The sequence below is a fragment of the Acartia tonsa genome, chromosome 9 (genome assembly GCF_053477335.1).
Source record: "Acartia tonsa isolate MP-2025a chromosome 9, ASM5347733v1, whole genome shotgun sequence".
Lineage (NCBI taxonomy): Eukaryota > Metazoa > Arthropoda > Copepoda > Calanoida > Acartiidae > Acartia > Acartia tonsa.
Genome location: NC_137268.1, coordinates 23,671,891 through 23,693,021, shown reverse-complemented (window position 1 = coordinate 23,693,021; position 21,131 = coordinate 23,671,891). Strand labels below are relative to the sequence as shown.

The 21,131-nt window shown below is 34.9% G+C and overlaps 1 protein-coding gene across 1 annotated transcript; it reads right to left on the bottom strand.

Moving 5' to 3' along the window:
- Nucleotides 1–227: 227 nt before the first annotated feature.
- On the bottom strand, nt 228–20,844 carry LOC145328575 (uncharacterized). The gene is made up of 21 exons (XM_080172316.1): nt 20,702–20,844; nt 19,285–19,351; nt 18,747–18,922; nt 17,780–17,857; nt 16,991–17,064; nt 15,962–16,447; nt 15,588–15,765; nt 9,818–9,918; nt 9,583–9,704; nt 9,248–9,334; nt 8,765–8,884; nt 8,226–8,395; nt 7,514–7,618; nt 7,140–7,397; nt 6,588–6,677; nt 5,835–6,196; nt 5,337–5,527; nt 3,401–5,228; nt 3,120–3,245; nt 2,148–2,847; nt 228–1,632 (listed from the first exon to the last, which is right to left on the bottom strand). Exons 1-21 carry the CDS (start codon nt 20,837–20,839, stop codon nt 1,582–1,584), a joined length of 5,508 nt encoding a protein of 1,835 aa, XP_080028442.1. The 5' UTR covers nt 20,840–20,844; the 3' UTR covers nt 228–1,581.
- Between the last annotated feature and the right edge of the window lie 287 nt (nt 20,845–21,131).

Genomic DNA, 21,131 nt, shown 5'->3' with positions numbered 1-21,131 from the left:
ATTTTAAAACTTTTGGGGTGAGAATAATTTAAGAGTTCATTGTCATCCTATCTTAATTAAAACTTGTCAAAATTAACAAAAAAGAATAGGGTACCATTACCTAATAAAGTATGTCATTAAATTCAGAAGTGCAATTAGAAAGATGTAAAAACTGAAGCTCAAAATTCAAAAATAATTTAGAAGAAAGGTTTTAGTTACTAAAACGTAACCATCTGAGCTAAAACTTATTTTTTTCAATTCTGTTTTTTTAATTCTTTTAAAAGTTTGATAGAGCTTGTGGCTTGTATCTAACTAATATGGCAAATGGGAGATTGATCTAAATTTTACGAGGTAGAATTAATACATACACACAAATTACAATGCACTTCTAATTCAAAATAATTTTTTTTCTCAAGAAAACTGTTCAAAGATACGGAAGTCAATTTAAACTTATTATGTAGCGAGTCCAAATTTTGTTGTAACTTGTTAATAATCAAGAATTTTTGAAATTAATAAATCATGTGGCTAAATATATAGATGCACTTTTGTAGGTCCTTTTATTAATGTAAATTAGACTTTACCAAAGCTTTTGATGACAGAGACAAAATTCAATTTAATTCAAGATATTCATTCAAGCTCTTTGGTTGCACCAGGGAAAAGGAAATGTGATTCTGACGAACAATTCTAAGTGAAAATTTCCCCTCAACCCCCTTCCCTTTTTTCTCCCCTTTTTTACCCACTTCCCTTTCAGTTAAATCAAAAAACAAGTTTTACTCCAACAAAATATTTACTTTTCGGCAATTTCAAATGGATTTAATTGGCTGAATAGCAGACCCTGGGTTGCACATAAGTTTATATTGACTATGTATCTATTAATGTACACTAAAAAATTGACAAAACTTAACAAATAAAAGTACATTTGTGCTCAGAAAACAGATAAAAAAAACTTGTGACAATTGAAGGGGCATCTTTGGTGATCTGCTTTAAAAGGGGAAATTTAAAAATATCCTCAAATTAAATGTGATAATCAAACAAAACATCAATATTTAACATTGCCTTACTTTGCTTAGCGTACAATCATTCATTATATATCAGGGTTGTTTAAAATAACAAGAGATTAAGTCACAAAGGTTTACACATAAATATAACTTAAAAGTAAATAATATTGTTTCATTATATGATTCCTTACATAATAATCTGACAAATTAGCGAGGCATAAAACATTTATATATTTGCTTTACTTTAAGCTGCTTATTAAAAAAGTTGTTAATAATAAAATAATTGTTTGCTCATTATAAATAAAGGTTTAAATTTATATTGCATCGTAGTATTAAAATAGAGTCATATATTTTTACTAGGTATGATATTTAAAAGTATGTAAATTTTATATCATTTATCCCTCAAATTTCACTGTAACATGTAAAAAAAAAACTTGTGAACATTTTGATAAGCGAGTAATAAATATCAAAGCAAAGCCTATTGAGTAAAAATTGTACTAATATTAAATATTTTCCAGGCCATGAAATTGGAGAAACATAACGCGCACATGATATATTGAATCACCACCACCTATTGAGTGAATATTGTACTAAGTCCGCATTCTCATACATCTTTCAATAGATCATCAAGTGTTGGGTCAAAGGAAAAACCATCCTAAAAGAATGATTATTATTAACTATTACGAATAAATATTACGAAAAGGATTCGTTGGCATCTCAATTCTAGATTTTATAAGATCGTATGAAGTGAAAAAGATAATGAAAAATGTCCCCTTCCCTTCAGCAGTAGCAAGTTATTCTAGAGTCCCATCTGAAATTTAAAAAAAAACCGTGATTTTCTCAGTTCGTATTTAAGATAGACGGCTGAAATTTCACTTTTCTAGTTATCTTTGGTGTTTATCGTCAGACTTTTAAATTGTTGTATTTAATAGCATTAAGATTAAATTTCCCATAGTTCTATGGGATTTTTGCGTCTTTAGATAAAGGGACAAGTAGCCTTTTCACAATTTAATTAATCTATAAAATTAAATTTACAGATTGGTACGCATCTACTCTTTAGGCATGTTTCTATCATGATATCTTTGTGCTTATGCTTTGCTAGTTATGGATATTGTTTTCTTCTATTATTTATGTTCACTTTTTTTGGCTCTAAAAGAAATAAATTTTTACCTGGGATGATGACTTAAAACTTGGCCAAATTTCCCCGTCATGTATTCTCGAGCCAGGGGGAGACAAGAGCTGCGCCTCCAGCACACTAACACGTCCACTCGTCCCTGTTGTAGTACTTACAATATTTCCTAATCCCTGATTGGTCATCATTACATTTCTTGCTGCTCCCTGATTGGTGGATAGCAGTGGGGATATAGATGAAGGTCTGCTATTGGAGGATGTTTGCATTGAACTATTGTCATTGGGAGATGGGGAGCCGATACTAATCTGATTGAAAAGCATAACATTCTTAGAAACAGGAATTGATGATGTTTGTTGTAATGATGACATGTTGTTGCTCATGACAACATTAGAATTATTTCTATTTGTTGGTTGCATTGTTGAAGACACCATCTGGTGAGTATTATTTCTACTAATTTGTACAACACCAATAACATTGCTGCCACTACCATTGCCTTGCTCCATACTCATTTGTTGGCCCACCATTCGCGGACTCTGCTGAGGCATTCCCACTCTGTTTATTATCTTGCCATTTCCATTTCCGCCAGTTTGGGCTATAGTTATTTGGTTGCCGGCAATTCCGGGTTGGTTCTGATGGAGGGTTACAGTGCCAGGCGGGTAAGTACTTGTGCTGGAACTAAGAACACTTTGTAAGATGCTTGAAGGGGTACTCAGGGCTTGTTGTAAAACGCTGCTTTGCCTATTTAATAAGAAGTTCTAAATGGTAATTTTATTTAAAATTATTTTTAATAAGAAAAGAAAAAACGAATTATAGAACATAACATAGTCTGTTATATCCCATAATATGAAGTTTATAATATGAGGTTAAGATATTAGAAATTGCTCGTCCATATAGTCTGTACTCTTCGGGAAAACTTTATAAATGATTTGGGATGGTTTTAGACTATTTTCATGAATTCCTAGTGCAGTGACGAGGCAACTAGTTTATAAAAAGATGTAAACATATTTTACCTGTTGTTATTTCCTTGACTAATAGTGGAAACACCTCCAACATTTTGATAACCAGAAGATATAATCATTTGCGGAGGACCTTGATTGGACATTGAAGATTGCTGATTTGAATTTTGGCTACTTAAACTAAAAAACAAAAGGTTATGACATAAAAAATTGTTCTTAACTTATAAAGATCTACCTAAAGTACTAAATATTTGAATTTTGTTTTTATAGAAAGATCTCTTAAACAGTGAACACTTTGGGGCTAACCCGCTAAAATTTTTAGAAGTATGACTCACCTTTGAAGTATATTGGGGGAAGTTTTAGCAATCTGCATTGCAGTAGGAAACCTCGGAAATCCACCAGAAGCTGCTGGGCTCTGGGCCCCACTCATCACAACCACTCTCCCAACTGTCCTGCTGTCTTGGCTATTACCTCCTTGCGGCAGTGCAACAACACTGTAGCCTTGCTGTTGTTGTGACTGTTGTGGGCCTCCACCTGAGTTGCTACCAGGATGGATGGAAACCGATGAAAAGGGTTGTTGATTTATTGTAATTCCACCCTGGGATTGTGACTGAATGTTTAGGTTGTTGCTATTGCCAGAGGATTGATGTAGGGTGATACTTGATTGGTTTATTGTTACCCCACTACCAAGATTCGGTTGGCTTGATATTGTAACCAATCCAGGTTGAGCAGCCGAGGGCATTTGTTGTTGTAAAATAGTGCCACCACTTCCCATTGTTACAAAATTTGGCTGGGTAATAACAACTTGTCTTATATTGGAAGTGTTCTGCTGTTGCTGATTAGGACTTAACATAGTTGGTCTGCTTGCAAGTTGTATGGATGTGCTGCCAAGCTGCAAAGTATTGCCGGCTTGTGTTGGCAGCAGGCTGGCAGATGTCAAAACCTGTCCTGGAGTTAGGTTTACGGTAGTGCCACCAGAGCTTACAAAACCACCGGACAAGGTTTGCAGCACGCCCGTTTGAGACTGCTGTCCACTGGGATTTGATTGTTGTTGTATCATACCAATCCTGGTATTTGAAACTTGTCCTGAAGAATTATTGTACATAAGAGCTCCTGTTTGTTGCTGGCCAGGTTGTAGTCTTATAACATTTGGAGTATTAAGACTAGGTCCACTAGAAACAAATTGTTGGCCCTGATTGTTTACAGGCTGGATAAACTTTTGCTGTACATTTCCGCTTGGTGAACTTGTGGAATAACCAGGATTATTGTTGACTAGATGCTGTTGAGTGTTGTTGCTTATGCTACTTACCACACCACCACCTGAATTTATCATGGAGGTTTGTGAGTTGGCAGCAGCAGACATGGTAACACTAACACTGCCAGGTGGACTTGTCAGTCGCATTTGATTGTTACTCATCTGGTATTGAGGATTATTTGATATCTGTTGTGTATTCTGACTAGTTGTAAGACACTGTTGCGGATTAATGAGCCTTTGTTGTTGAACAATTCCTTGATTGGGAATCAACCTCATTTGTTGCTGTTGTCCTTGATTAACAACATATTGTTGTTGGCCACCAATAGTTGTTGATACTTGAGTATTAGTAACAAGTTGTTGTTGTTGAAGATTGTTGACATTTAGTGGAGCAGTGAGTCGGATTTGTTGTTGGTTATTTTGTAACTGTTGTTGAATTTGTCCACTTCTCTGTTGAATGGTATTTGCAGGCTGTTGGTAACTGTTGGATGTTGTGACAAGTCTTGCCTGTTGTCCAACAACTCTGTTGCCTGAAGTCAACAACTGATGCCTTGTGGCTGGTACAACCCCACTACCTCCCGGAGTCGGACTTGAAAGACCTAGAGAGCTCATAGCAGTTGCAGGACTGCCGGGAGCTGTTGTACTCATGCCCATACTGGATCCACCTATCCTTGATAACTTCAAATTACTTGACTGCTGCTGATTAGAGGCTTGTTGTTTATTTGCCATTGATGTAAAGAAGTCATCTTTGGTAACCTCAATGCTGAGGCCAAAACTTTCAAGATCTTCCTGACTAAGGCTACGGCCCGAGGGTCCTTCGAAGGGCTTTGTGTTTGAGTTATCTTGAAATGTTCTCTGTATTTGTACAGTTCCCACATTTGTTGATCCAATAGTGGCCGGAATATTGATATCTAAAAAAAATAATATTTTTTATAGAAGGTTATTTCCTCAGAATCAAATGGTAATGCTTTTTTGACAAGATATTTTTTTCTTTAAAGGACATAATAAAAATGTATTACCTGGCGAAAGTGCAGACGAACCACTAAAGCTTGAACCTGGCCGCGAGGTCTGTCCTGGACTCATTCCAGCAGCACTCCGGCCACCACTAACTTGTCTACCAACAGGACGGCTGATTGCCATATTAGCTCCAACAGGCAACCTGGGACTTACTGATCCACCATCCAGTCGGCGGAATAGTATGGAATCACCACTACAAAATTGAAAATTATGAAGAAAAGAATTAAATTGGTGCAATAGGAAAATAAAAATACTATTTTTGAAAGGTCTAAAGTTCCTTACTCAGTCGACTTTAAAAAATCGATTGATTAAAGACTGAGGCAGATTTTTGTTGCTTCTAGATAACATTTCATATAAAACTTAAATAGTCTCGTAACGTACCTAATTGAATATCTTAAACTTAAATAAACATTAGAATATTTAGGCTGTAAGCACAAAAATGAAATATTAAGACCAATTCCAAAAAAAGTTTTAATTCACTGTTGAAATAAATGAAATACCTATATCTCCTCATATTATGTCCCGCAAGGTTACCCCCTTCAGAGGACATGTTGCTGTACACACTATCCCCACTTGCGTGTCGGGCTGTGTTTCTGATACCCACAGGTCCTCCTCCAACCCCAACAGCTCCAGGTACAGATCTATTGGCAGCTGCGGCCACCTGTACTGTCCTGCCGGGAGCAGCCAGCAAAGTGTCGCCAGACAAATGCCGCATCGGTGGCATTGTGTCTCTGCTGGAACTTGGGCCGTCAAAGCCCGGTTTCATGGTAACGTTTGGTGGCACACGTTTCATCAGGTCCTCTATACTTTGACCAGTTGTATTGCAAGTGTCTGATGATACACTTCCACTTTGAAAGTTAGCCTAAACAAATTTCAGTTTTTATCAGGGAGGGATAACTCTGGGGAGTGTCAAAACGTTTGAACCACTAATTGTAATCTACAGACGGGTAATTTAATGTATCATCATTGGGGATGTATTGTTCACCAATTATCGGTAAATGTCTTATTCCTTTGGATCCTTGAAAATTAAACGAAAAACCCATGGAACGTAGGGAAATCATATTTTATTAGTTTTAGCCGCGATAACTTTTTCAATCATAAGAACATTACCAAACAATAATCCATAAATTTTGAGTGAGACGCAGACAGTGACTTTTGACTACTTCGAATTATGTTATATTAAAAAAACAGATAAAAGCAACTAAGATATGCAAAAGTTTTTCGTTACACACAGACACCCTAAATCTTCTTACCTTAGTATTAATTGTGTTGCTCATCTGGTGTTGATATTGAGGGGCCAAACTTGACACCACAACTGCAGGTGGCGACATTGCCATACCATGCTGAATAAGGATATTTATATCATTCAAAGAAAGTCAAAGCAGATATAAACTAATCTTAAAATATTTGCATGTTACGCAGAGGAATATAATTAAATATTTCAATTTTGTAAACTCTAACCCATTGTTTTTCATTTTATCATATGCCCTAGGTAATGTATGTATCTTTCTTCTTTTTGTTATCTTGTACAATTGAAGCTTTCATTGCAGTCAAATATCATTAAAAAAAAACATATTTATTTTGGATGGGGTCTAAGGGTATTTTTTTATTTTGGCTATCTATATTGGGAATGTGGTGATATCCTCCCCAAAAAATAGTTATAAACCATCCCTAGACCTACGAGAAGCTACTTAATTTGTAAAGAAATACCATATCGGTTCAGCAGTTAGCAATATCCTTTGGTACAAACAGAAAGACACTATCTAGACATCCTGTGACTTTTATATAAGGATTGTTTGTTATACCGTAAGATTTTGATTTCTGATGCCACTGGCTGAACTTGTGTGCTGCTGTTGGGTGGAATGCATCCCCTGCTGGGACGGGGAAGGACTAGAGAAGGAGGGGACGGGTGAGCAAGGTGGTAACCCTCCTCCACTTGGGGAAGGGGGTACACCACCTCCTCCCCCTGGAGAGGGAGAGGAAATTAGCTGGTGAGGGCGGTGGGTGGAGTTGATGTTCTTCTCTACTTGCATCAGCTGTTCTTCAATGGCGGATATTTGAGCCTGGAAGAAAAAAAACATTAAATACTTATTTTAACCCAACATAATTATAAATTCTAGAATATTTGGATATATTTTCGACAAAAGCCACTGTCATAATCAATATAATCAATATTCACCTGGTCCTCTGACATAATACTATTATCCATGGCACTAAGTAGTTCAGGACTCATCATACTGTCCAACTCAGACAAATCCAGGTCAAACAACTCACTCGGAAATTCCTAAAATAAGATTATTTCTAAGATATTGAAGTTTTTGATTAACTTGTGACGGGTATTCCTGATTTATTTTATCGACAACAATCTTGGAGATTTCTGGCCAACCGCCGAAAACTCAATAGTTCCTTATAACTTAGTAATACCTGCTGTGTTGACAAGGAAGTTTATTAAAATGGATGAACAATAAAAACTATAAAAATAGATGTATAACCCAGACAACTACTTAAATCCAGGGTTGGTGACCTTTTTTCTGCCAGCAAATTGCTTTCTGCTTTTTTGTAGCGACTTGGCTGTGTTAATATTCCCGACGCTATTGGATGATATTCAGAGACCAATTGAAAGTCGGCACAGGGTTCATGGTTTGGGGACATAAAGTTATCAAACCTCTTCTCACTCTATATTTACTCTACTGGATGGACACACAACTTTACTTCGGGAATGAATGGAAGTTTATTTATTATTTCTTTTATGAACTTCACGTCCTTCTATCTTTTGGATTTATTAATCTATACAAAAAAGTGAATGAAAAGAAGTGATAATGAAGCTTGGACAAACTGACCAAGTTCAGTAAATAATCTACAAAAAAAAACTATAATAAAATGCACATTACCTGTGTTGAGGATGAATCTAGAAGGCTATTTTCTCTGGCAGTATTTGAGCTAGTTGCAGTGTTTGCTGTCCTATCTGAACTGGAAGCCGAGGACACGGGGGTGGCTGCTGAAGATCTCAACATCCCCAGAACTTCCATCTCACTGTTGTCATTCTTCTTATCTCCACCTCCTTAGGAACAGTCAAGTAATAATCAGATCATATGACTCAACAAATAAAACTTTTAAAAAGTTAATGAGAAAGAAGAGAAGCATTTACTCTATTATCAGAGTATGTTAACTTTGCGCAGTGGCGATACAGCAAATCTTAATGATGTTTAATTAAGTGAAAAATATAAGTAAGTAAGTTTCTCCCTAACAATTAAAAAATATCCAATTTGAAGAGAAAGAGCTAATTGTAGCGTCCTCATATCAAAAAAAATTTACATAACTGTCGTTTTAGTTTCTGACTGTTTCGTGGAAAATTCCCTTTTAGAAAAAATTAGTGTCCCCAAAAAATATTTATTTCGAATGAGGGTATAGTCATTACTATGAACTGTACCTGACAACTGTTGTTGCAGTGTTGTGCTACGCTGTTGTTGATGTGGCTGAGAGAATCTGTTAATGACTTGTGATCTAGGCAGGTTCTTGTTCGGGATTTCAGACCATTTCGCTGATATTCCTTTAAAAGATATTACATATTTAATTTAAAGTTGATAATTCTAGGTTTTTCCTGATTTTTTTTTTGCAAATACAAAAACTTCCATGAATAGTATTACATATAGTTACAGGATATGGTTCATCTTTTTTTAGGAAGGGAACAATACATGAATGGCATCACATGTAGTTATAGGAGATAATACATTCTTATTAATCAAAGATTCCAAAGGGAACATTCCATGAATTGTATTTCCTGTATTTACAGGAGAGTACATCCTTACTTTTTAGAGATTATAAAGGGAACTCTCCATGAATAGTAGCAACTGTAGTTTTAGGAGATAGTTTATCCTTTCTTAGCAAGGAAAACCTCCATAAATTGTATTACCTGTAGTTACAGGAGAAGGTACATCCTTTCTAAGCAGAGATTCCAAAGAGGGCACACCTGCCATTGCACTTTGTTTTGCGGGAGGTCCTAAACATTTTAAATGTTTAAAGATACTAGGTTATTTCTGATAATTAAATTTTTCATGCACAGCGTTTTTCACCAAGCTTTATATTTCTTCATACAATGCGAATGCTTTTCTATAAAAGGCAATAATAAAGCAGTCATATTTTACTTTTTTAGAGAACTCAAATACTTCATATTTAGATGCATTGTAAAGTGGTTATGTATCCAAATATCTGTCCTGTATATTTAAAATTATGCTACAACAATTGTACCTTGATCAGGGGAGGTAGCTTGTCTTTTCGCTGCAGGTAAACTGGCCCGGGCCTCCAGCAATTTTGTCAGTTCAGACAGCTTTGAGCGGGATCTGGGATCCTTTGCAGGCTCATTCAGTCTTCTACAATAAAAAAATTCAATAGGTAACTACCTATAGTAATCTCAAAACCCAATTTTAAACAAATATTTACAACTTGGCCGTTTAAATTCTCATGATCCCTTGAATTAAGCTACCTGAGTAATTCTGATTCAGATCTATTTTTCTCTGGTTTCCCATTCAGAAGTTGGCGCAGAGAAATATTGTCAGTCGGGGAGGGGCGGCTGGATAAATTCTCCTGAAAATAAATAGTATTTGAAAAAGGTAAATAATATACCTATTTAACAAATTCTTAGATTTGACACTTGGAATATGCTCATGGATTAAGTATATATTTTTGTTTTAAAACATATTTCCTTGAAATTCCACTGGAAAATTTTGTTGTTTTGTAAGTCAAACTTCGGGGACTAATCCAAAGAATAAAAGATAATCTAAGAGGGAAAAAAGCAAAATAAGTAAGCAAAATAACCACCTAATACTATCCCACACAACATTAAAGGTTAAAGAAAGGTAACGCTTACTGGCAGTAATGGTAGCTTATCACTAATGAGAAAATATTTACAGACTGGCCAGCCAATTTTGAAAATAAAAAACGTACATAACGTACACAAAAAAAATACGTTACGTACATAAAAAAAGTAAAAAAACGTACAAAAACGTACATTCCTAATAAAAATAAGTTAAATAATTTCCTAGTTACCTATTATCAATACATTTAAGTCTACTAGCAGCTACCTGTAAAGGAGAACCATAGCGAACTGACAGACACAAGATATCCTCTTACTCTATTTATAAGAACTAGCGTCTACGCTCCTTAAGGCCTCTAGGGGCACTTGAGGAGGGGAGAGTTGAATTCAATAAAAAAAACATGGATGACAACATACATAAGTAGCGAAGCTCAAAAGTTATTTATGGACATCTGGAAAAAAATTAACTTAAAATCAGTGAGCAATTAAAATTCATTTTTGGGGGGAGGAGGTAGTTTTTTTTCTAAAGTCAATTTCTCTTGGGAGGGTGGATGGTGACACTCTTCCCCAAAATAGTTATAAAACTTCCAAAAACCTATGAGAAGCTATCCTGTTAAGGAGAACCATATCGGTTCCGTGGTTAGCGAGATTCTTTGGTACAAACAAACAGACATCCTGTTATTATGTACAAAGTATATCCTATTATAAGGACCAGCGACTACGCCCTTAGAGGCCTCTAGAGGAACTTGATTAGGGGGGGGGGAGTTGAATTAAAAACCCATTTTTTTATTTAAAAATAAAAAGTAAAAAACAAGGATGACAACATCCTTAAGTAGCGAAGCTCAAAAGTTATGAATGGAAATCTGGGAACTATATAAACTATAGAGTAGTGTCGTAAAAAATAAGCATTTAACTTATTTAAATAAATCACAAAACCTTTTAAAAATATATAATAACGTGAAAATCTAGAAATAAATTCAGCCCCCCAACCAATAAGCAAATCTCAATGAAATTTAGTGGAAGTATTAAGAATGAAAACTAATACAATCCCTGAAAATTACAACCGTCTTTCAGGAATATGAGTAGAGAAAATCACAAAAACCTATACATCTAGGAATCGATCTAGCACTGCAACAAATAGACAAACCTTAAAGAAACTTTTTGAAAATATGTAGAATGTGAATTTATTTAATCCCTGAAAATTTCAGCCGTCTATCTTGAATAGAAGTAGAGAAAACCATGAAAAAAAGAAAATCTAGGAATAGATCTTCTAGCACCCCAACCAAAAGACAAATCTCAATGAAAATATGTAGAATGTGAACTTATTCAATCAAAAAACAGGAGCCGAGAAAATCACGTTTCTCCGATAGCATAACGGACTGACAAAGTGATTATAGAGTAGCTTCGCTAATAAATTTTTTAGTGAGGGTGGGGGGAGTAGACCACCCCCATTTCTGATTTCAATTTTAAAAAGAAAGAGAAAATAGGGGAAGGGTGGTGATTTTTTTCTAAGAGTAATTTCTCTTGGGAGGGTGGTTGTACCCTCTCCCAGGACCTATGAGAAGCTACCCTGTAAAGGAGAACCATATCGGTTTAGCGGTTAGCGAGAACCTTCGGTACAAATAAACTGACAGAGAGACATACATCCTGTTATTACGTACTAAGTATATTCTATAAAATAAAGTAGTAAGTTTTTTGTCTGATGCTTAAGATTTTCATAACTACTTCATACAGTTACCGAGATGGTTTTAGGCTATTTTTCTACCATTTTGAATACAGGTTCTTGAAGGGATATGGAAGGACAGAGAAAATAGCCTACAACCTCACAATGATCATGTCGGCTCAGCAGTTAGCGAGATTCTTCGTTACAGAAAAAAAGGATTTATAGAATAAATATATAATAGGATATAGGGTTATTTTGTCTATTGCTAAAGATCTCAGAAAATACTAGTCTTTGATACAAAGTAAATCAGTGCCTGTCTGTCTAAAGCTTAAGATCTTGGTAACCGCTGAACAGATTGGGTTCTAATCATCAGGGAATATATCTACTGGTCCTGTGGTAGTTTTAGGCTATTTTCTTAGAGTGTGGGAAACCCACCCTCCAAAAAAAAAATCAACCACCCCTCAATTTATTTTTATAAACTTATGCAAATCAGCGGGGTGGGGGAACCCCCACCGCACCCTGGGGCGAAGCCTAAATGAAAAAAATAATCACAATCTTTTTTTATATTTTTTTTTGGACAAATTTCCAACAAACGATTCTATAAAAGAGGGGACGAAGCCTCTAGAGCAGGGTTTCGGATCCGGATCCGCAAGGATCCGCATATTTTGAGTCCAAGGATCCGGATCCGGATCCGCAAAAAAAATGCGGATCCGGATCCGGATCCTTAGACTCCAAAAAATGCGGAAAAAATGGAAAAATATACCTAAATTTATATAAAATCTCACACATTCTCTTGATGAGAGCCAATCTTTAAGGTTTAGGTTCAGACTTGAAAATTAAAAGTATTTTTGACTTCGAATTGAAGAATTAATTTTTTTGAAAAATTTGGTGATTTTATTTTTATTGTCAAAGATCCGGATCCAGTAGGATCCGGATCCGGATCCGGATCCGGATCCGCACTGACCAAATTTTGAGGATCTGGATCCGGATCCGCATAAAATCAATGCGGATCCGAAACCCTGCTCTAGAGGCTAGGGGCGAAGCCTCTAATCCTAGTAGAAAGTAAAAAGCTTTAAGTGTCCCTCCCCCAAAGAAAAAAAAGCAAAAAACCATCACAGGACTATAAGGTATATTCCATGAAGAGTAGAGCCCAATAGGTTCAGTGGTTACTGAGATATTAAGCTTCTGATATACAGACGGACAAGCAGACCGACAGACATCATTCTACTTTGTATTATAGATAATATACTATTTTTGTAATACTTTTTGTACAAATACAAATAAATATACAAATACTTTTATACTTATATTTGATTCTTATTCTTTAAAAACTGAAGATACCAAAAAATAAGACTTCTTAATCCTAAACTGAGCACCATATGATATCTCGGAAAATTTACCCAAGTATATAAAGAATTTGAAAAAAAATATCGTAAAATCTATTAAAGGGGTAGTTGCATGAAATGCATTTAAACTTGAATTTAGTCAACTGCATATCTCTTTCTGTTCAATAGTTTAAACTAAATCTATAGGACATATATTTCAAATCCATAAATTTAAACTGTAAGTTTTAATAACATAAGTGCATAATTTACCTACATAAATTTAAGATAATATTGAATTTATTTAATATAATACACCTATAGTTTTTGTTAAAATTTTCGTACAAAACATACAAATTACTTTTCTGCTAATATTTGATTCTTATTATTTAAAAAAAAACGTAAAACGTACAAAAATACAAATTTCAAAATACGTTACGTACACATATCAAAATAACGTCCAGAACGTACACAGATTCGATGCGTAACGTACAAAACGTACAAAACGTACACTCTGGCCAGTCTGTATTTATCTAATTTTTTTTGTGATTTTGTATAAAAATGTTTTAAATGTCCTAACCTATTTAACGACACAAAAGGTTATTCACTTAGTTGGGTTACCAGTTGCTTAAACCCAAGCCTCTTGAGAAGGGCGGGGGGGGGGGGGGGAGGGTGTTCAGGAAAACAGCCTGAAACCATTCCAAGATATTTCAAAGGCTTCCCTTGAATTAACCCATTTGGATGAGCACTTTCCCCCGAGATCTTCAGCTTTAACTAAAAAACTTACCACTGTATATTATGACATTGATTGATGAACTTTGTACGATATGTACAATAAATTATAAAGCTGTATATTTTAGATGACCAGAGGCACAACTTTAAGACGCAAAGCAAGTCTATATAAAGAGAGGGGTAGGTTTCTGGTAAAACCCGTAAAGGTTATGTGTTATAAGTTAAAAACAGTACCTAGTAGAACGACAAAAATTTATGTTAACTTTTTTTTAAATTTTGTCTATAGTTCTTTTCAATAAGAAATACACATATTTAGTGAATATTATCGTTCTACTATTATTTTTAAGCCTTAAACCACACACACTTAACGGATTCTACCAGAAACCTACCCTTCTCTTGTTTCATTTCTTAGTATAGCAACCTTAAAGTGGACTATCCACGAACAAGAGCAAGTGATTCTAAGCATCTTCCAGCAGTGATTCTAAATGTTTTTAAAAGCGAAGCTTTTCTATAATTAGGGTCGGTCCGTCCGTCCGTCCGTACGTCCGTCCGTCCGAGATAGATAGCTTTTATTCGTTAATTTAGGCATGTTAGAATTGACCTATCGATTTCAAACTTTGCATGATGATTCCTGTAGTAGTTGGGTACGATTTAGAAAGCGTAGCAACTCTATAATCATTACCAGAATGTCCGTACGTCCATTTTTAACATGTTGATTTTTCTACTTTTTCAACAACAAATTTTCGAGTGTTTTAATTATCCGTTTGATCTGATTTTTTGTATATTGATTCCTGGGACAACAAAGAACAATATTATAAGCGAAGCAACTCTATAATCAAGTCCAAAAATGTAAGTATGTCCATAAACATTATCCTGTTATTAAGCAGTTTTTCAACAAATTTACCTACAATTTTGATTCGACATTTATACATTTATGTTCCGATTTTTCAGTTCAGATACTATACAAGTGTTAATGTCCGTTTGTCCTACCGTTTCAGTGCTTCGCTTTTATGGATGTTGTCATCCTTGTTTTTTGGTGAATATACTAGGGTTATGTTTAATATCGTTATATCGCTTTTAAAAAATTAGTTTCACCATGGTTTTATATGAATAAAACTTTGAAATATTGTGACTAAATATCATCAAATGTTTTGTTGAGTTCTACTTTGGAACAAAAGTAACTTTTTTGGTGAAAAATGTTAATTTAGAAAAAGGGATGGTAACTTGTAATATTATAACAGTTTTATTAGTGATTAGTGTACTTTCTTAATTTATAGCATTTGATTATGTTTTGGCATCTTATTTTATTTAAACTTTTGAACTCAACAAAACATATGATAATATTTTGTAAAAAATGCTTAACATTTCAAAGTTTTGTTTATAGAAAACCATGGTTAAACTTAATTTTTTTAGTCAATATAACGATAATAAACATAACCCTAGTATATTCACAAAAAAAACATTTAGAATCAATGCAGGAAGGTGCTTAGAATCACTTGCTCTTGTTCTTGGATAGTCCCCTTTTTCTCAATTACTGAAAGTCTTCTTCGTTTTTTTCGCATCATCTTACCCCTACACATAAATTTTCTAACTATTTCAAAGAACAAAATGAGTTAGTGAGTGTGTTGTAAAGCTACCTTATAAGAGCTTAAAGAACATTAGGCTACATCTCTGTTTAATGAGGTGAGACATTGTCAGGAAATATTTATCCCTGAGAACTTACCTTGGCAGTGAGAAGTTCCTTGAGAAGTTGGTTTGGTTTCTGGTTGGCAGAGGCTGAAGACAACTCGGGTAACACACCACTTCTATTCTGGGGGGTCAGGGGACCTCCAGGTGACTGCTGGTAGGACATGTGACCGCCTAGCTGCACAGTTTTACTTACCATGCCTGATGAACTACTCCTACAACAAAGTTTTGAAATTATTCTACAACAAAAAAGATTTCACAATACATTTATGCTAGGTACATTTATTTAAATTTTAAGGTTAATGAAGGGAATAGTTCCTTACCTCGTCAAATAACCACATGAAATATAATTATTGCCTACTACACACAACGATGCTTTCAATTTTAACAAGTAAAATAAAGTTTAGGTACCTGAAATTCAGAGTATTTGAAAGAAGGCCTGTAAGACGGTCAGCTTTTGTGACAGGAGAGGCGGGTTGACTACCTGTCACCCCTCCCCCATCTTCCCCGCGGGGAGAGGCGGCTGGCATCATAATAGTCCTAGGTGAGACAGCTGTTTGCGGCTGAGGTCCTGGCAGTTTCAAGCTGTTTATCAACAAAGCCGAACTTGAAACAGCTGTTTGATGATGCGGTGAGGTAGAATTAAGCAGCTGTTGGGGTTGGAGGGTTCGGGGCGAATTGGGGGAATTTTGATGTGGGCTTGCGCGGGGGGAAGAGGGGGGCATTAGCTGAGGACTGGCACGTGGGGAGTTTGGATTGAGTTGCATATTTCCCCTGGGGGAGGTAGGGTTAAATTGATTACCCATTCCCCGCGGGGAGGCTGGTTGCCTGGAGGTACCAGGGGATGGGCTGGATATTGGGGACGGGAGCATATTGTTTGTAGGATCTATTCGTCCACTAAAATTTATTTTAATATAAGAACACTTTTTTAGCATTTAGACAAATTAACTTGAGAACATCTTGTTTTATAAATAAAGGGGAGTGGGGAAGCCATCACATTCGAAGATTTTTGTTTTTAAAAACTAAGGTGTAATTTAATTATTTAGTAGATTAACCAACACTCCTCTCCCCGCAAAATAGCATAAAACATGTCCCCAAAATTGTAGATCAACTCGTTTAACAGTTTAAGAGATATTACTTGAAATACACACTTTATAATATAGGACTAGCGGTTACGCCCCTAAATACCTCTAGGGGCACGAAAATGTCTTCTTTTCAATCTATGTTTTTTATTTCTTTAATTTTTTTACTTTTGGCGATTTCTCTTTGGGTTGTGATTATACCCTCCTCCCAAATAGCTATAAACCTTCCCAGGACCTATGAGAAGCTACATTGTAAAGAAGAACCATATCAGTTCAGAGGTTAGCGAAATCCTTCGGTACAGACAGACGGAGATCCTTTTACTCAATTATTAGGATAATCTAAAATAAAATTATTTACCTGGAATGTCTAGATCTGATAGAAGTCAAGCTATGGATATGGTTTGTATTCCCAACCTGACTCGCTGATATAACCTAAACAAAATAATATGAACGATGCCGTCTAATTATGCGTCGAAATTAAAGACAAAAGAAAATGTTCAGAATTGATTTTAATGCAGTGGAAATTAAGTCAGTTTTGAGATATAAAGATAAAACACAGCTCAAAATCTAAATTAAGAAAGGGAATTATAGAAAAAAAACCACGTATCTTAAGCAATAAGACAATGGCCGATAAATTGACATGCATCCCCAATGATGATACACAAAATTATCCCTTCTGTAGATTCAAATAAGTGAATGAAACGTTTAGACACTTAACTTAGTAAACCATCCAATCAAAATTCAACAAGATTAACCAAAGTTGATGAGCCAACGAATAAGAAAACGTAATTATAATAGTTTGGGGACTAGTGTAATAAAAAGCCCAGTGTCCCCTTCCTCCCTGAGAAAATATACATATCTTCCTGCGCCCTGCATTGATTTGTATTAGTTCCTTATCGCATCGTCTTATAAACAGCTCTCAGCGGATAGACAAATGTAAAATTATAAGATTAAAATTAGTTTTGTTAGCCCCGAGATGCTGAAGGCAAACAACAAAACTGGTTATAGTATTATGCTTGTACATTTTTAAATTGGTAGAAAACTGAATATAATACGATACATGATTTTTCAATATGGCTTAGGACCGGTTCTAAACCAGCGGATATGAATCGGTTTCGAGGCCATGATGGAAAAATAATTGACAAACCTGTAATCCACACATTGTAAGTTTCTCATATCCTGTCAACTTTCTATCCACATCATCTGGCCGGCTCATCAATTCTCCCTAAAAACAAGGATGACAACATCCATAAAAGCGAAGCACTGAAACGGTAGAACAAACGTACATTAACACTTGTATAGTAGTAAACTGAATAATCAGAACGTAAAAGTATAAGAATCGACGCAAAATTGTAAGTAAATTTGTTGAAAAAGTGCTTGATACAGGATAATGTTTATGGACATACTTACATTTTTAAGACTTGATTATACGGTTGCTTCGCTTATAATATTGTTCTTTGTTGTCCCAGGAATCAATATACAAAAAATCAGATCAAACGGATAATTAGATCACATAAAATTTTGTTGTCAAAAAAGTAGAAAAATCAACATGTTTAAAATGGACGTACGGAAATTCTGGTAATGATTATAGATTTGCTACGCTTTCTAAATCGTACCTAACTACTACAGGAATCATCATGCAAAGTTTGAAATCGATAGGACAATTCTAACATGCCTAAATTAACGAATAAAAGCTAACTATCTCGGACGGACGGACCCTAATTATAGAAAAGCTTCGCTTTTAAAAAGGTGATAGTTGCATGAAGAGCATTTAACTAGTTGAGGTAAAATATTTTTATGGATGAGGAATAAAAATGTTGGAAAGAAAATTAACTTAACAGACAGTTTTTGAGATACACCTAAAAATGTATAATTAGTGATTGTTAAGGTTACAATATCAGCGAAATCTCAAGCATATTTTACATTAGTATTTCAAGTTCAAACACATTACGTGCAACTTCCCTTTAAACTAAATAGGTATTTCATGCCCAAAAATATTATATTTTTTAAAATTTATAAGTAGCTAGTCAAAGATTTGTCAAAAATTTAGAAATTAGATAAAGAAAGTTTAGAAGAAGGATTAAGCGAGTAAATAAAAAATTCGAATTTTGTACCTTGCCAGAAGTTGAACTGAAAGAACCCGTCGTGTTGATCCTGTTGGTTGCCGCCGAAACAATAGGAATCATGGCCTTTAGTTTCTCCGTGGAAAATCCAGAAGCTTTGGCAGCTGTCATGATCATTGGCATAAATGCTTCTGGGTCTCCCCGTATCAAACTGTCAATGTCGATACCTACAAATTATAAAATGGGTAAACCCGCGACTGTGGCGTAACATCCGCTAGTTATAGGGTAGGTGGCAGGATCGAATCTCGATTCACAACCGACATAGTTACTAGTAGGGAGGGAGAGGGGGGGGGGTGGTACTTTGGTCCAAAACATTAGCAACTAATTACCATACACAGTAAGGAAAGGACATCCAGAAAAGAGTTGTGCAATCAAGTTCGGGTTGATTGTCTGAAGAGTGAGGTACACAATAATAAGATCTTGTGAGGTCTTCCGTTATCAACAGGCTTTCCAAGACTATTGATTGGATAAATATCAAGGTATGAGAAATGTAGGTACTGAAATTATAAATAAATAGAGGGTATTTTACCTTTATCAATGGATTCCATTATTTTAGTTGAGGAAAATATCACATCCTCTTTTATTGGCAGTTTCACCTACACAAATATGTTTAAACATAAATTACCAAAGAGGAATATCCACGAACAAGAGCTAGTTTCACTATGGTTTTATATGAAAAAAAACTTTGAAATGTTAAGCATAGTTTGGTGCAAATTCATCAAATGTTTTTATGAGTTCAAACTATTGTTTAAAAACTTTGACACAAAAATATATGATTTTGATTAAAAATGTATGTTTAGAAAAGGGTTGGTAGCTTGTAATATTTTAAACAGTTTAATTAATGTACTTTTGCAATTTACAGCATTTGATGCTTTTATTTTATTTTGTCCTTTGAACTCAACAAAGCAATTGATGATATTGTATCTAAAAATGCTTTACATTTTAAAGTTTTTTTTATATAAAACCATGGTGTAGCATAACTTTTTAGTCGATAAACCAAATATTTAACATAAACCTAGTAAATTCACTAAAAAAATACTATGGATCAATGTTGGAAGGTGCTTAAAATCACTTGCTCATGTTCGTGGATAGTCCTCTTTGAATTAAATTCCAGAAGAAATAGGTTAACTATAAACCTGCAGTACTAAGTTACAGGTAAACTGCAGGAATTTCAGGGTGTAAGACAATGGACAATAATTTGATGTATGTAATACATGTATGTACATTAGGCCGACTCAAGATGCAAAATTTTTTGGCGCGCTATTTTAACCCATTCTATTCATAAATATAAGACTATTGATACCTTTAAAAGTGTTCTCAGACTATTTTTTCAGCAATATGTCAAATTCGAATTTCATAAAAAAGGGGAAGGTTCCCCCCTGGGGGTGAAATTTTTTTTTCTTTCAAACCATGGCTTTATACACCTTCCTGAATTCGTCTTGAAGAGTACATTAAGAATCAAAAAACGTTTTTAAAAAATATTGATCCCAGAAAAAGTTATCCTCAAATAACCGTCAAAATCACCTGATTTTGCTAAAATGGCCAAAATTGTTAGTTTTTTGAGAATAGCTCTTGCTATGATCAAAATATTTTAAAATCGTTTTTTGATCCTTAATGTACTCTTCAAGACGAATTCAGGAAGGTGTATAAAGCCATGGTTTGAAAGAAAAAAAAATTTCACCCCCAGGGGGGAACCTTCCCCTTTTTTATGAAAATCGAATTTGACATATTGCTGAAAAAAAGCTACTAGAACACTTTTTTTGGTATCATTGGTCTTGATATCATAAAAGGAATGGGTTGAAATAGCGCGCCCATTGAATTTCAAAAAAAGTGGTAATTCTGAGTCGGTCTAATGTACATCCTTATTGATGAAAAAATTGGACACTAATTTTTTAAAACTAACCAATGAATTTTTGAAAAAAAATCTTTTTATAGCCGAGTATTACCTTTCCGTAGGTGGCAGGATCCACTAGAATATGGCTGGTTGGGCTGGGTACACCTTCCTCGGTTTTTATATCACTTCTGAGGGCGGGTAACTCCTCCTTTTTCAGCTCACTGTCCCGAACTATGTGGTGGGTTGACATCACGAAACCCTGTTCATTTCAGGTTTGTCATTTTTTAGATAAACTAAAATTACACAAAATTCTGACCAAATTGGAAATTTTTTGTATCAAGGTTAAACAGTAGAAATAGAGTTTTTATTCATATCGTTTCGTATAATTGACAGGTTTCCGCGGATATCAAAATTAAAATCATAAGATTAAAACCAGTTTTGTTAGACCCGCGGACTCGAAGACACGTGCTAAAATAACTGATATTAATAGTATGATTTTTATTTTCGTATACGTGGAAAATTGTTTTCAATACATGATTTTT